This window comes from Channa argus, chromosome 14 (assembly GCF_033026475.1).
Source record: "Channa argus isolate prfri chromosome 14, Channa argus male v1.0, whole genome shotgun sequence".
Taxonomy (NCBI): Eukaryota; Metazoa; Chordata; class Actinopteri; order Anabantiformes; family Channidae; genus Channa; species Channa argus.
The window spans coordinates 15,726,090-15,742,344 of record NC_090210.1 but is presented as its reverse complement, the minus strand read 5'-3'; the positions used below and the strand labels follow the sequence as shown (position 1 = coordinate 15,742,344).

General features: G+C 38.6%; 1 protein-coding gene across 2 annotated transcripts in view; it reads right to left on the bottom strand.

Moving 5' to 3' along the window:
* LOC137098586 (cadherin-18-like) overlaps positions 1-16,255 on the bottom strand; it is a 130,654-nt gene that overhangs the window by 21,127 nt on the left and 93,272 nt on the right. For both annotated transcript variants that reach the window (XM_067474979.1, XM_067474980.1), the window contains exons 7-8: positions 14,383-14,636; positions 9,574-9,710 (exon numbers count right to left, since the gene is read on the bottom strand). In XM_067474979.1, the coding sequence (XP_067331080.1) occupies positions 9,574-9,710; positions 14,383-14,636 (391 nt within the window). The remainder of the gene's footprint in view (positions 1-9,573; positions 9,711-14,382; positions 14,637-16,255) is intronic.

The following is a 16,255-nucleotide window of genomic DNA, read 5'->3' as shown; positions in this document are numbered from 1 at the left end:
TGAAAATTGTGTAGCATATGAACAGCAGAAGACCTCCACCAATATTCAGCAACCGTGTGGCTACAAAGCTGGTTGTGGTGGCACTTTTCTGTAAATAGAGGGATTTGTTGGAGTCAGAACAATATTGTGTACAGTGCATCCAGAAATGATTCCCAGTGCTTAAAATTTGCCACATTTTGTTATGCCTTATATTCAGCCTTATTTCAAAATGGATTAAATTCCTTACTTAATTTTTTTATTTTTGCAATTTGCAAGGGAAAAAAAATCATGTACACCAGGGGTGCCCACACTTTTATCTTGTGAGCTACTTATAAAATTACCAAAGTCAAAATAATGTACCTACTATAAAAATACAAAACATATATTTATGCATATATTGAGAATTCTTTAAATGCACAACATGTTGGTGTAGCTTGCATAACTACATGAACCCATATTGCACATTTTTTGTCATTACCTTACTTTGATGACTTGCACGGAATAGAATCAGCCAGGGATGCATAGTCCGGACAATAGCTGCTGATAGCCAGCCTCAAGCTCAGACTTTAGTTTCTTCACCGTTCTTCTTCTTAGTTTGTTTTTCGGAGGGAAGTCGAAAATGCCGGACTGGCTGATGAGGCAAATGCACTTCGAAAATGACATATTGAAAAAACATCCACCTCACACTCCGTACAGAAGTGGTAAGTTTTGGACTTCTTACTTTGTCCGGCTCTCACACTCATTTTTAAACCCTTTCTTAAGTTTAAAAGAAATAAATTGGAGGCTATATCGCTAGCTTGCTAGAGTTTTGGAGCACTTGGCACCGTTCTATGCATGCGCATGCTCGGTGACCCATGTGTCAGAAAAGGTCAGATGTCAGACTGGCTGCCCTGTACGTCAATCAAGTGACAAATTTCAAAGTGAGAATGGATGATGGACTGATGTCTTCTTTGTTATTTCCAATGCCCACATCCACCAACACTACCTTTGCGAATGACCGGTAGATCGCAATCGACGTATTGGGCATACCTGATGTGCACCTTTAGCACCAATTACAGCCACAAGTCTTTTTGAGTATGATGCTACAAGCTTGGCACACCTATTTTTGGGCAGGTTCTCAGATTCTTCTTAGCTCCATCAGTTTGGATGGGGAGCATCGGTGCACAGCCATTTTCAGAACTGGGCTATTGTGGGGCCACTCAAGGACATTCACAAAGTTGTCCTGTAGCTACTCCTTTGGTACCTTGGCTATGTGCTTAGGGTCGTTATCCTGTTGAAAAACGAGCCGTCCCCCCAGTCTGAGGTCCAAAGCGCTCTGGAACAGGTTTTCATCAAGGATGTCTCTGTACATTGCTGAATTCATCTTTCCCTCTATCCTGACTGGTCTCCCAGTTCCTGCCGCTGAAAAACATCCCTGCAACACGATGCTGCCACCACCGTGCTTTACTGTAGGTATGTATTGGCCAGTTGGTGAGCGGTGCCTGGTTTCCTCCAGACATGACACTTGGCATTCAGGTCAAAGAGTTCAATATTTACGTTATGTTACGTTACATGAGACCAGAGAATTTTGTTTCTGTACTCTTCCCCAGATCTCTGCCTTGATACAATCCTGTCTCGAAGGTCTACAGGCAATTCCTTGGACTTCATGTCTTGGTTTGTGCTCTGACATGCACTGTTAATTGTGGGACCTTATATAGACAGGTGTATGCCTTTCCAAATCATGTCCAATCAACTGAATTTCCCAGAAGTGGACTACAATCAAGTTGTAGAAACATCAAGGATGATCAGTCGAAACAGCATACAGGAAAGGTGGGGTCTGATCTTTCTGATGTTGTAGAGAGCAAATCTGCATTCCAAGAGCTGAAGATGTGGTCAGTAAAGCTCAGATGGTCAGCAATGATGACCCTCAGATTTTTGGCAGACATTGCAGGTACAATTACTGAAGATCCTAAATTGATGTTGATGCTGTGTTGTATGGGCAGTTTGGTTGGGAAGACCAGAACTTCAATTGTGAAGAAATTGAGATGAAGATGTGTTTTTCTCCTCCAAGAAGAGATGTGATAGACTCAGATGGAAATTTGTAATTAGGCCCATGGCATCATGGACAAAGTAATGCTAGAAAAACCTGTGGTTTAAGTGAAAGACAGAACCCAAAGGTGCTTCGTAAACAAGAGGGCCATGAACTGAACCCTGTGGCACAGCTGTAGACAGGTACTGAGAGTTAGACTTTAGTCTTATCTGAATGATCTTTCATGGTATCTTTTTAGGGACAGGATTCTATCTGAATCTGAATAGCTGAAAATTAATCAAGTGGGATTAAGCAGCTTTTGTAGCCTACAACAATTCTGTGACTGCCAGTTTCTTTAGAATGACCACTCTTGAGGTCATTGTCATTAGGATAGCTTGAGGGGAGGGGTGTGATTGTGTCTCCCTCTGGTGGAGAGAACTGTGAGCTGTTGGGGGAGAAGCTGGTGTCTGCAGATCTGGTTTTTGCATTCTGATGTCGCACACCCAAACACATTTTGCTGAATACTAACTTTGTATCCTGAAGTAGCCACAGGATGATAAAAACATTGTCCTGTAAAATTCTTAATGCAACTGTTTTTTTCTTAAAGTTTGATAATTTGGCACAGTCTGACATTTACTCCTCTGATAAAACATTGAGATAAATTCTTTGTACTGGTTCACCTGAGAGCAAACCTGCTGGAGTAAAATCTTTAATTCTTAAATTATATGGTAGATGTCACTCCTGGCTCCCTGATTAATCTCTAGAGACTGTCATCGGGGTCACTGAGCTCCCTGCCATTTATGAATGCTCCTACTCAGTCCATTACTCTCACTATTGTGTAGTAAGGGTTAGGAGAAAGGGTAATTGGCAAGATAAGCATCAGCTGGAGAGAAGTGATGAAGGAGGATTAAGAAGAAAGAACTGATGGACTTTTCCAGAGATGCATTCACTTGCATTCATTGTGTCTTCCAAAAGTGAATTTCACTGAAATCCACAGGTAAAATCTATTTGCTCATAATGTATCAAACACTGTTTAATTTGTATTTGACAGAGCTGCAAAGACCAGTGGAAATGTAATTCACAAAGTGATTAATCTGCATTAAAGTTAAGTTGCATATTATAATTGGGATTGTTTTTCTTTAATACACATTTTTGTTCACATTCACAAATACTGAAGTCTTCAAACACCAAACAGCAATCTAAACACAAACCTTCACAGTATGGCTGGCCATCATTCAAAAATCAATCACAAAACAGTGAATGGTTCAAAATAGCTTCATTATTCAAAACATATTTTCAAATACTTAAAAATGATCAGTTAGTTTTAAAATAAATTCCTACAATGTTGCAAGGTAAAAAATATGCAATTTAGTATTAATGATAGATTACATAGGCAAATAAATTCAGAAGTAGTGATTAGCTAGAGAGATTTCTAACCATTCCAGGTGACCTAAATATTATGCTATTGAATGGCAAGTTTGTTATTATCAACCCATATTTAAGGCTTGATAAATCGCTGTGCTCTTATGCTATGCTTATAGCACGCTTCTAGTGTAGATACGGTGTTAGAGTCAACAAAGTATTTATAGGACAGATGGTTGGGTGACAAAACTGAGGGCTTTGAGATGAGAGACAAGTTCAATATTCACATGTGGAGCAGGTACCTACTGGCCCACAGCTATGATGTTGGTAAAACAGGTAACAGCCATTGATTTGCTCAATGACATCTAAATATAATGACCACTCACTGTCTTTAATATTTGAGGGGAATGTGAAACGCTCACTAACTACTAAATCTTGGCTTGTTTCTTTTTCCATAACATTATTTTTTAATTAAATAAAAGGCATTTCAGTCCAACGGGTTACTAACAAGTGGCCATTGGTGCGATTAATAGAATTATACAGTGAGTGGTTGGGGAAACGAGTGGGCCTTGCTCTTTGATGAAACTGCCTAACAAGCAAGTGTGACCCACCACTGTAGCTCATGTACAATGCTTATGTAAGTCTGAATCATACCAACTCTAGTATCTTCATTTAACTTTGATTTGAGAACTAGAGGTTTCAAATGTAATATGAAAAATTTGTGTATGGGCAAATATGTACAAGCTGGTCATATCATAATCAATCTGAATGATTTATAGGCTATACAATAATCCATAATGACAAAGCCACACGTTTCTCACTCCTGGATTTAGGCAGTTTATCCACTTCTTCCTGAGATCTTTTTAAGTTCCATCAGATTGGTTAGGGTGCATCTGTAAACTGTCATTTTCAGGTCTCTAAATGTTCTGTGAGGTCTGGATTATGGCTGGACCACTCAATGAGAGTCGGATGTTCCAGTGTTGTTCAGCTGTTTTGGTTGTATCATGCACATAGTGAAAGATGAACCATATGTCTCTTCTGAAGCTCTTTTAGAAGGACCACATGTCCTCCTTGTCTGTTTACTCAGTTCGGCCTGATGGTGAACTTTAGGAAATGACCTGGTGGTTTGAGACTTCTTCCACAGAGCCACAGTTCCTGCAAACTCCTAGAGCAAACTCCTAAAATGCACTATAACCTTTACAGGTGAACTTAATTTGACTTTCTCTAAACGTTTGAGAGTACATGTCCAACTGTTCACTGTTTCAGCACTTATGGAATTATACTGTTCTCTAACTGATTAACTGCAAAAATCACAATGTGATTCATGGATCATGTCTGATTCAGATGGCAGAGGAAAGAGCCTGATCTAATTAATATCTTTCCCTCAAAAGTGAAATTAAAATTAGCAGATAAGATTACTTTGTATATCCCAAAAACAAACCAGGGGCTGTTCTTGAGGATGGGCATCCAGTTTATGAAGGCAAAGTGGCTGCCAAATGAGGAACACATCAAATATGTTCAACCATCTTCAGGAACACCATCACTCTGTGCAGATGAAAGTATGTGTCCGATTTATAACTTTAATCTCCCAAAAAATATGTAGATGTCTAAACGTAGTTCTACCTTTCCCAACCCTGGGGCTAATATAAGACAGTGTGAGTTAAAGATGCAGAGAGGATCAGTCTGGCTTTGCTGTCGCACGCTTACAGCATATTATGATTTTTGATCCCTAAAAAAAAAACAAAACAAAAAAAAAAAAACATGTAAGGGTCAAAACATTGATGATAAAAAGCACTATTGTACTTTTCCACATGGCAGTTGACAGTGTGTGAGTTAAAGATGCAGACAGGATCAGTTAGGCCATCACACACCTACAATAAACCTGCATCTATGTTAATAGTTCAGTAGAGCACTTTAAACTGCATTTCTAAAAATCTATCAGTCGAATAATGGAAAAAATAATCCACAGGTTGATCCATAACAAAAAATATTTTTACATTAGGTGCATTAGGATAAAACCCTTATATAATATGTTTATTTTTCCTTTTTAAATACACTTTCAATACAGTAAATTGCACAACATTGAACGGAGGCGGAAAACTTTCCGTTGTAAATCCAATATTCTCTCTTCTACTCCACAAAGTCTTATTATTTTAATATGGAGAGGTGCTGTTGAAGCCTGGGAGCGGTGCAAAGATATTTCACTTCTACAAGTTTTCATAAGAGCTTCACCTTCCTAAACAAATCAAGAATTTCCTTGGTAAGTTTTGGAGCATTCTCTTTAATTACCACTGAGTGGCAGAGTGTAGCAGAGCAGGGAGAGGAGGGGCTGGGCTGACTGGACTGATTTCGAGTTCATGCTACTGTATTTTAAGTTGCATAATGCAGCCTAAATTAACTTGAAAGTTACTCCACAGCTCAAAAGCTGCACTGACAGCACATTATTATTGCACAACTGACACCATTAAATGAGTACTGGTTGATGTTCACTGGAGGTTTGAGGAAAAAAATTCAAAATGCTGCTGCTGATGATACACTGGAAACAGAAAGTAGAGAAAATGAAGCAGCCAGAAAACAAAATCTAATTCATAACTAAGCAGTAATAATATAGTAGGCTATATCAATGTACTGATTTTGTTACCTTTTTTACGCTGGACATTGGAGTAGACATCGGTGTATTGAGAGATTACTGGTGTATGGATGCATCTGATGAAGTGTTTCTCCACTAATTTAGTATCCCCTTTAATTTGACACCTATCTGTATCATAATCAACAAAGTAAAATGGCCAGATACATAAAACTTGACTGTGCACTGTTTCACTTTACTGTTTAGCATTTACCTTTGGCCCCAAATGTGCTGCTAGATGCCCTATATTAAAGCATTAATGTTATTTTTTTGCTGCTGTTGTTATGCATGTGAATCAGCAATAGTTAACTGCTGCTGCCTCAGTGTCTAAATGATGATGATAGAACACATAAAGGGTAAGCAAGTGGGTGGACACTTGGGACTAAACCTTGGACCGAAGCGCAGCCATATTAAGCGGTGAAAGGAGACAGATGAAAGGAAGGTGACGGCCGCACAGAACCACATGGGAGCTAGGCTGTCTGGACCAAGCATCACTACACATCCACATCTCTCTTCTTCTCCATCAGCATCTCCATCAGTCTCCATCAGTCTCTCTTTCCTGGACCTGACGCTTGTTATCTTTTATAAGCCATATCTTTCCTAAACTTGAGCTTATGTGCGGGCATGGCACGAAAACAGGTGCAATAAAAACAAAGAACAAGGAGGACAATATAATTTTATATTAACAAAGTATAAGTAGGAAACGTTTTTTTTTTTTCAGTATAAACTTGGTTTTGTTGTGGACGATTTGCCAGCCATAAGTTCAATCTTTAGTATGTACATTTAGTCATTTTTATCCAAAGCGCATTAAAAGTGGGGTACAAGGCAAGCAAAAATCTAAGTCAAGGAGAAAACATCAATGCAAAGTCCTATCAGAAATCATATCAGCCAGTTGCACTTTGCTCAAGATCTAACTCCAAGTAGCCCTGAACAGCACAGACAACCTCATGCTCTCCTTCAACCATGTCCAACTCTGACATCAGCACAACATTTCACACCATATATGACCCAGTTTCACTTCTCGCCTGTCTGGAGTCAACACCAAACATCACAGACACTGCTCTCTCCACTCTGTGTCTCCCTGGAAGCAATATATGCATGGATTCAAAGAAACTTCTTCAAACTCAACTGTGAAAAATCTAAAATAATAATCATAGATTCAGAATTTCTTTCTCATTTTCAACAACTCCATTGTTCTCCCTTCTAGACCCACAATTGCTACTAAAGGTGCCTGCTATCACACCTTCTCAACCTGATCACATGCATGTTTCTTTATCTACACAGTTGTTTGTTAATCAACTTCATGGAAAATCTATTGAAAACCATTGCTGTCATTTCCCCATATCTGTAGCACATGCAGCAAAGCTCGACCCAAGACCATTTGCCGCCATGTTTGCCCCCTAAACAAGAGAAGCTGGCCTGGTTTCAGGACATCCTAAAACTTCACTCATGCCCTCCAATAAAAGGCCAAACTTTGGCAAATGAACAATTCAAGCACCTTATAGACTTTCTGATAATGGAATTGTCTGAATGGAGTCAGAACAAACTGCCTATCAGCCATTTAAAAAGCTGAAATACTTTCACAGGTGTTGAATAAAGAGCTGCAAAAAGGTTATATCAGAGTACCTCCTTTCTTCATCCTCCTTCTCCTTGTTTTGTACCAGTCTGGTCAGCATTGCCACTTGAAAATGTTCTGGCAGAGAATGATTGCTCCTCATTCAGGCCAATTGGCTGTTTCACCTCGTTTCATTTTCACTCCACTCTGCCTCCATTGACAATGCCATTAAGTTACTTAAATCAGCAAGTCACATCACACAATTCAAGGCACTTAGATCTCTAAAAATGAAATAACCGATGCCTTTAAAATAGTGCCAGTTTGTCCCTCTCAGTGACATCTTCTCAGCAATAAAATTTAATAAAAAAATATTCTTTTGTAGTAAGGCTAACCTTTGGTAATAGAAGCAGCCCAACAATTTTCAATTTGGTTTTCAGAACACCCCGTTGGTTATTGCTAAATAATATTAGACTAACCACTCTTAGTGATGACTCTGAGTCTTTTGCAAGCTGAGATCTATGTTCAGTTACTTAGAAATTCACTAATCCAACAAAAAGGTCACTGACCCCACAACTAATTTGAAGTTTCTAGGTTTCGAACTCCACGGCATGAAGATGAAAGCCTCTGTCCCTGACAAATTCACTTAATCATAGACTTCTTGCATAAATATCTAAAAAAGCCAGCTTCTGTTTCTTCTTGGTCATTTGAATTCTGCAGTGTGTGTAGTTCCCAAAAGGCTGCTTTATTATATCTCATCTACTCGCACTTCCTTACCAATCTTCTCAACATAGTCCTGTTAGATGAAGAACTTAGATTTAATATTTTGGTCTTCAATGTGCGCCTTTTTATTTTTTTAATACAATAGACAATAAGTCAATTTATCCAACTCAGATACCAGCCCATTTTCAATAGTTGGTACCGTTTTTCCAGCCTTATTCTGTCTTAAACCATATGGCCTTACCCAATCTGCTAGAAGGCAACATGTGAGTCAGGGTCTGGCTTTTTCTATTTTTTCTGTTTTCAAAATCTTTAATTGATATTAAAAGTCCCAGTTAAAGGCTCTCCACCTGTTTCTAAAAATAGACAAATCCATGCTTCACAAAATATCATTCCTTGAAAAGGTCCATTTCTGCTTTTTAAGGATTACTGAGATGTGGTGAACTTACTATTCTTCCAATTCCTTGAATCCAGAAAATGCCATAGAAAATCTATTTTTTAAATTCCATCAATTTTTTATTACATCTTTCCACCAAAAAATCAATAGCTTGTTTCTTAAGCACTCAAACAGAAAAAGGGCATGCTAAATCACAATTTCTCAGATTGACTCCAAATTCTCACCATATTCTTTAGTGCCATCATAAACTTTTTAAGGTTCAGAAAAGCAAGAATTTCTCATTCCCTTTCTCTTTCTGACTTCCATGTTTAAATGTAAAATTAACAAAAACTCTATATGAGACGAAAGTTCAGGGCTACCTTTTAGTCCTAGGTCATCACTGGTGAATGGTAAATGGTCTGCAGTACACGGTTGCTCAGGTGAGTTCAACTTCAGGACACATTCAGTACAAAGCAGGATAAATAGATGGAGAGAGAAATGAATGCATGTGCCGCTGATTGGTGGCTATGCAGCAGAGATGAGAAGACGATTATGCGACTTGAACTTGAGTCGCAGCAAAGTCCCACTCAGTGACTTGAGACTCGACTCAGAACTGATATTTGGGACTCATGAACAATCTTTACTTTTCCTTTCAATTTTACATTTTTACTTTCAATTAACAAAGTCAGGTTGTCACGCACCACAGGATGTGCAGCAAAGGACAGAATGGTCATTATAACATAAAAGACAAAAGACAAAAGAAAAAAGAAAAAACACAGACTTGTGAGATTTTCTCTTTTGAGAAGCTTTTCTGCCTTCATTAGATACAACAGTGGAGTTATGTAGCATGTGTTATCAGACTCTAAGGGCACTTCTTTATGAGCATTTCTGATATGTAGAAAATCAAATGGCAAAAACATTTAAATAATCTGCTGTTGCTGCAAACTTACCAACCTCTGCAGCCATCACAGTGATGTTATGCCATGCTGTCGTCTCCCGGTCTAAAGCCTGTGTGGTTCTGATGATGCCACTGTTCACCCCGATAGTGAAGTACAAAGGCCTTTCCTCTTCATTTTCTATGAAGTACCTGTGGTACAGAATGACATTGCAGTGACTATGAAAAGGAACCTCTGCTACTAAATCATACAGTATACTGGTACTGTACTAATGACAGGTTGATAAAATCAACCACAACATGCTATTTGTGCACTGATTCTAAACTTCCTACTAGCCAAAATATTGCAAACTTTATTTCCAGAAAGGAAATAATTATGAACATTTTTATCAAAAAAGGGAATGCAATGATTTGCAAATCAGTTCAATTCATGTGTAATGAAAATCATTTTGGTTATAAATAAAGAATTAATTTGCAAAAACATATAACTTTCAGCAAATCAGCACAGTTTAAAAGCAATTTTCATTATAATTTTGGATTAAATCAGAGTTCTAGTTGGGTATTTCAGAAAAAACCTAAGAGTCTGTTATGTTTTTATTTTCAGGGTGCATAAATCACATTCATGTAGTTTGACTAGATCGTATCACAATTGTTATAAACTCTACACACAGTTTGCATGTAGCTGAGGTCTCTGGCAATACTGTTCAAGTTAAAACACTGGCACAAACATGCTCAGGGGTTGTGTTCCTGTGGCTGTGAGTAGTGCAAATACATGCACCTTCCAAACTTTATTGTTAACTAAAGGTAAATATTGTATTTTAAAGAAACCCTTACTTATTAAAATGCTGTTGTTACATTCATCAGAACATCTCATTTTCAGCTTGATTGAGATTCCCTGCAGTGTGCAACCTAAAAACAGGATTTCTCCATCTATAAAAAAGGTATCTGCTTTGGCTCAAAAATTGAGTCAGAGGCAATAAAAAGATTGAAAAATATATGTAATGATAAAAAACAAAACAAGCACTTGTTGGCATAACAATCGAGTAAAGGCAGTATATGTAACATCTGTGAATGTTTTTAATAGACATACAGTGCAAAAGCTTATCTTAGTTTGGAGGCTGCTGAAGTTTCCTGTGACCCTGACTCACTGAACATCACTGGCAGCAGTGCATATTCACCTGTAAAAGTGAGCCTCACCCTTCTAACCAATCAGTGAATTTGAACTATTACGGCTATAGAATAGTACATCTTGCAACTTATTGATTGTATTTCCTAATGATGAAGGTCTGTGCAGAGTGGGGTGCGGGTGGAGGGGACATAAAAAGCCCTGTATTCGAGCAGGGAGAGGAAGGGCTGGGTTTAGTAGAGTGGACTAATCCTGAGTCTCCTGATCACATTTATCTACAATCTCTGTTAGTCTCTCTTCTTTCTAACCTTACCAATACGCTCATTTGGCTTTGTCTGTGGTTGCTATAGTTACCTGAATAGACAACAGGGGACATGGTTAAGAACACTCTTTGGATTTCTCCACCGATCTTAGCCAAAAGCGAGTTGTAGTGTCTTGCCAGTGACAGACCAACAACATGTGGCCGTATGACATTCAGAAAGCAGCTTATGTGCTTTAGCTGTGCTATAGAGACAGAGATGTCACATTAAAGAAGGAAACCTGAGGCCACTCTGTTGTGTTGCAGTACCATGGATAGCTGCCACCCAGCTTCAACGTTTACAGTGTTTCAGAGTGTTGGCGTCACCTTTTGGGTTTTTAGTAGGACACAAATGCAGAAAGGTGGTTGCAGGTAAGTTCAGTTTACTTAGTAGTTTGCTGGCAGAAATCTTTACATCCACAGAAACAGTAAGGGCTAAACTCAAAACTTACTCAAAAACAAACTGCTTCAGTCTACTGAGAAAATGGACAAGATTGGCATGGATAACCATCAGACTATTACTGTTTGTATAAGACGTGCACTCAAGCACACACACAGACTGGGAGTGCAATAAATAAATCCAAGGGTTTACAGGACAATAAAAGACACAAGCAGGGTGCAAAAACAAACCAAAAATTACCTCAGAAAGCATAAAAAACAGTGTTAGCAAAACCAAAGGCGAGCGAGAGAGAGAGAGAGAGAGAGCAATCAAGGGGGTGGAGCCAGGTGTGAGTGGGTGTTTGTGAGCAGGAACAGAGGGCAGAGGGGGCAAGGAAACAACAAAAACACAGTCTAGACAGGGATCCTGACACAGAGTGACTGCAACATGGAGCTACATAAAACAGGGTAAGTGAATAATACAACACAGGTGTGAGCGCTGAGTGGAGGGGAGGACGAGTCAATGTGGAGCTGAGAGAACTACTTACTATTCACTTTACACTACAGGGCTTCAAGCTGTAAATATTATAATATATATAACAGGTTTTATATTCATGGTATGAGATCAGGGAGAGTCTGAGCCTGCACGAAGCATTTAGATCGTGTCACAAATCCCTCACACTACAGGATCCTTTTGACAGATAATCGATTAGTATCTCCCACCCAGTCACCCACCTACCCAGATGTCAGAAGGGACAAATCGGTCCCAATACTAGACTGATTATCCTGTAGCATGTCCTCACCCCAAGACAGATCATGACATATCATGAGCTGCAGTAGGACATATAAAGATATTCAAAATGAAAGTTTGTATTTGTTTATTATGAATGTGATGCCAGCAACATGATTAGAAACAGCTGGGACAAAAATCTCTAAATGTTAGGGAACTGAGGATAGACCAATATCTTTTGTTTTTAACACTTTACCCATTTGACATATGACTACAGGGCCTCCTATGTTTTTTTTTCTTCACAATACACTAAATGATTTTATGGTCAATGCCAAACAAAAGTATTTTATTTAGGTGTATTCATATACAGTATACACAAAGTTGGAACCCTGTATCTCTATTCAAACAGGCAGAGGTGGAATATACTCAGGTCTTTTACTTGAGTAAAACTACTAATACAACACTATTCCAAGTAACAGTCCTTAGTTTAAAATCTAAAGTAAAAGGAGGTACGTATATTGAGGAACATGTTCTTAAGGGAAGAAAAGTAAAAGTGCTAAATCCAGAAAAATGGCCCCTGTTACATATTTAGTCATTGGGAAGATGTTTTAATGCAAAGGTAAGGTAAGTAACTTACAAAGGAAGAAAAATTGAAAACAAAGTCCGATGAGAAGAAATGCTTTAGTTTTAAGAGATGCAAGGTGCAAGATAGAAAGATAGGTATGAAGGTGCTGTGGAGGTGATGACTGGAGGAGAGAGCTGTGGCCTTTCCGTGTGGAGTTAGCATGTTCTCCCTGTGGTTGTGTGGGTTTCATCCAGGTACTCTGAAGACATGTATGTTAGGCTAATTGGTGACACTAAATAGCCTGTGGGTGTAAATGTGAGTGTAAATTGTTGTTTGTGTGTAACCGCCTGTGTTGGCCTTGAAAGAGACTGGAGACATGTTCAGGGTGGCCTCTCGCCCTATGACAACTGGGATAGGCTCCAACCCCCTATGACCCTATGCAGGATAAGTGTTTATAGATAATGGATGTATGATGTTTGAGGTTCTAGGTGGAAACCATTATTTTACGATGAAAATTGTACTCACATGGAGCACTGTGACCATGTCAGTACCTGGGAAAACTGTTGTCACTTTACACGGTCCAACACTGCATCCAGAAATGCAACCTAATACCTGATTCTAATACAACCTAATACAAGATTCACTGTTGTGACCCCTGAAACGGAACAGCCAAAAGGACAAGAAGAAGAGACATGCTGCCAACAAGGCAACATCTTTCCCCTCAAAGTGAGTGGATATTGTAGCAGGACAAACCGAGGCCTTAGGGTACAGATATAGTTCTTGTTAGCTCAAGTGTACGCGCAGGCAATGGCAGCTTCATGACCATTATTGATCACATATTTGTCTGGAGTCTGGAGGAGGATTTAAACGTTAGTCACAAGGGGGCAGACATTGGTCCAATCATCCCTGACTGACAATGGTAATCCTTCTTCGAATAATAATCCGAAACTGCAGCATCACAGAGGTTAGTGTTCAGGTCATAGCAGGGAAAATGCCAATGCTACAAAAACAGCAGCTGTGTAGATGCAGGTAGTTGTGGACAGGCACAGTAAGTTTTTTCTCCCTAATGTTGTTGTGATTTGAAGCTTCTGCCGAGATCTTTCGATGCTGATCCACCAGCAATACAGGATGTTGTGTTGCATATACATATAGTTAATTTCTGTTGAGCTCCACAGCTGATGCTCTAAACTAATGCAGGCTAAGCAAGAGTGCCGTTTTCATAGCTTTACACATTAACATGGAATACGTGCTGACTCCTACTTTGCACCGTGTGTGCCTGATGAATTCAATGTCATAAAATGGTGACATAACACAACAGTAAACATTATCTGACTATTAACCGAGCGTATTGCAGGCAAGTTGTTCAGTAAAAACACCGACATAGTACTTTTGTCAGAAACAAGGTCACATTTTGAAAAATCACAGACTTTAGATTATACTGCACTTTAGAAAATATTCAGAATATGTAATATTAGGTTTTGTCCCAATTTTCCAGATTTAACTTTTTTGGTGTCTGTGGTTTATATTACCTCAAATTACATAGCAGATAATGCAACAAAAAAATGCTTGCTGCTGCTGTACATGCAGTGACTCATTGTCAGACAGCTCTGACACAACAGCAAAGCCTCTTTTCTCTGTCAGGACACCTGAATTCCAAATACATCCAGCCATACACATGGACACACACAAACACACACACACACACACACACACACACACACACACACAAACACACACATCACTAACTTTTTTTTTTTTTTTTCTTACCTGACAGCGCTGTTGGTGCTATCAGGGTCCATGGCAGTTACAATGCCAACCTGGGTGCCAGAAGGTGAATTTTCATACACATCCATAATGTAGAAGTCCATGGAGAAGACAGGAGGCTCATCCACATCCCCCACAATGACTCGCAGTGATGTAGAATCCTTAAATGGCCCCAGGTGGGAGAAGCGGGGGTCTGAGTTAGTGTTGGAGCCTTCAATGTTGAGTGTGTGAACTTTTTTCTTCTCATAGTTCAGAGGCTGCTCGGAAAATAGAAAACAGAATTGACAAACCGAGGAGACATTTCACACACCAACCAAAAAAATCATCTCCATATTAAAGCTTACCGCTTTATAATTACTAACAGCCAACTGAGAGCAACATAACACAATATGTTTGCATCTAATGAGCAAACCGTTCTAAGTGTAAACCAATCAGGCATTACATTATGACCACTTGTACTCCTGCAAATGATACACTGTATAAATATCTGTACTACTTATACCTTTGATTTAACAATAAAAAGGAAAAGCTGTCTATATAACGCTCATAGATTTGCTCTAACAATAAACACCATGTGCAAAAACTAAATGCTGCTGTGTTTGCTGCCATTTTCATACTAACTCACCGGTAAACACGTTTAAGGCTTTGTTATGCCCCTAGTCTCGGGGAACCTAGGCATAACACTCTGTGCTCCCCCACTCTTCCCTTCCCAAGGAGAAACCAACTAAGTGTTCCAAAAACCAAGTGGTAGTAATTTATTATCTTTAGAGATGAACAGTGCCCAAAACAACAAACAAAAAGCTCTAGCAAAAACTGTATCTTTACCTACCCAAACCAAACAAATACACAAAATAAAAGACATGATGTATAACTTAAGCTCCTAATACAAAACAGGAGAAAAAAATAGTAAAATAAAAGGGCTTCTCACTCCTCCTGTGCCATGTTGTGCTCGACGTTTACAGTGAATTATATACATAAAGTATTTAGATACTTAACATTCATCTCTACAAAGCAAACAAATCATGAGTCTTTCTCACAGTCAGTAACTGAATGCTGATTTGGTTAGGAGTGGCAGAGGTGGAGAGAGAGGGCTGCTCTCATCTGGGGGGTATATGAAATATGTAGCACCATCTTATGTAAAATGTTGTAAAAGGGGAAAAAAGTTACATTACATTATAATCAAGATGAAAAAGATTAGATTTAGAATGTTTTATCGTTTTATGTTTATCAGCTATTTATTTATTTAAGGTAATTAATATGTCTAACTGACTGTACAAAGAGCTACTGAAAAGCAGTGTTGAATCCCTTGTTTGCAAGGATAAAACATCAGTAACTAGCACTAATGTACAGAGAAGAGCTGTGCAGAATTGTTACAGCATAGATAACTGCAGTGCAGAGAAACAGAAGCCTTGGTCTTCTGGGAAAGAACGCAGATGTTGGTTGTGACTTCATGTAATGCATCCTGGAACCCAACTTCACTCTGCAATTCATATTAAACAAAAACAAACACAAAAGTAAATAGATATAGAGTTTGGCATATTCCTCTACAATATTTATTCAAAAATCAAACAGAGAAGTAACAATGAAAATGAAATTAGTTTTGTTAAAGACAAGTTCACATTTATCTTTTGTAGTTTGAGTGTATCTGGAAATACTAAATGCCTATAACTAATAAAAAAAAACCCCAACAGATTTTTGCATTATGTTCCATTAGGGACAGAAAGTATAGATTAACTGTTAATTATGAAAGTAGTATTCTTTAATAGAATCTCAAGAAACTGAGAGACAGTATTAGTGCTTAACCCACCGTGGCTTCAACTTTTCTATCTGGCAAAATAGAACATGGTGCACTGCGTACAAAAGAGCGAATCAAATT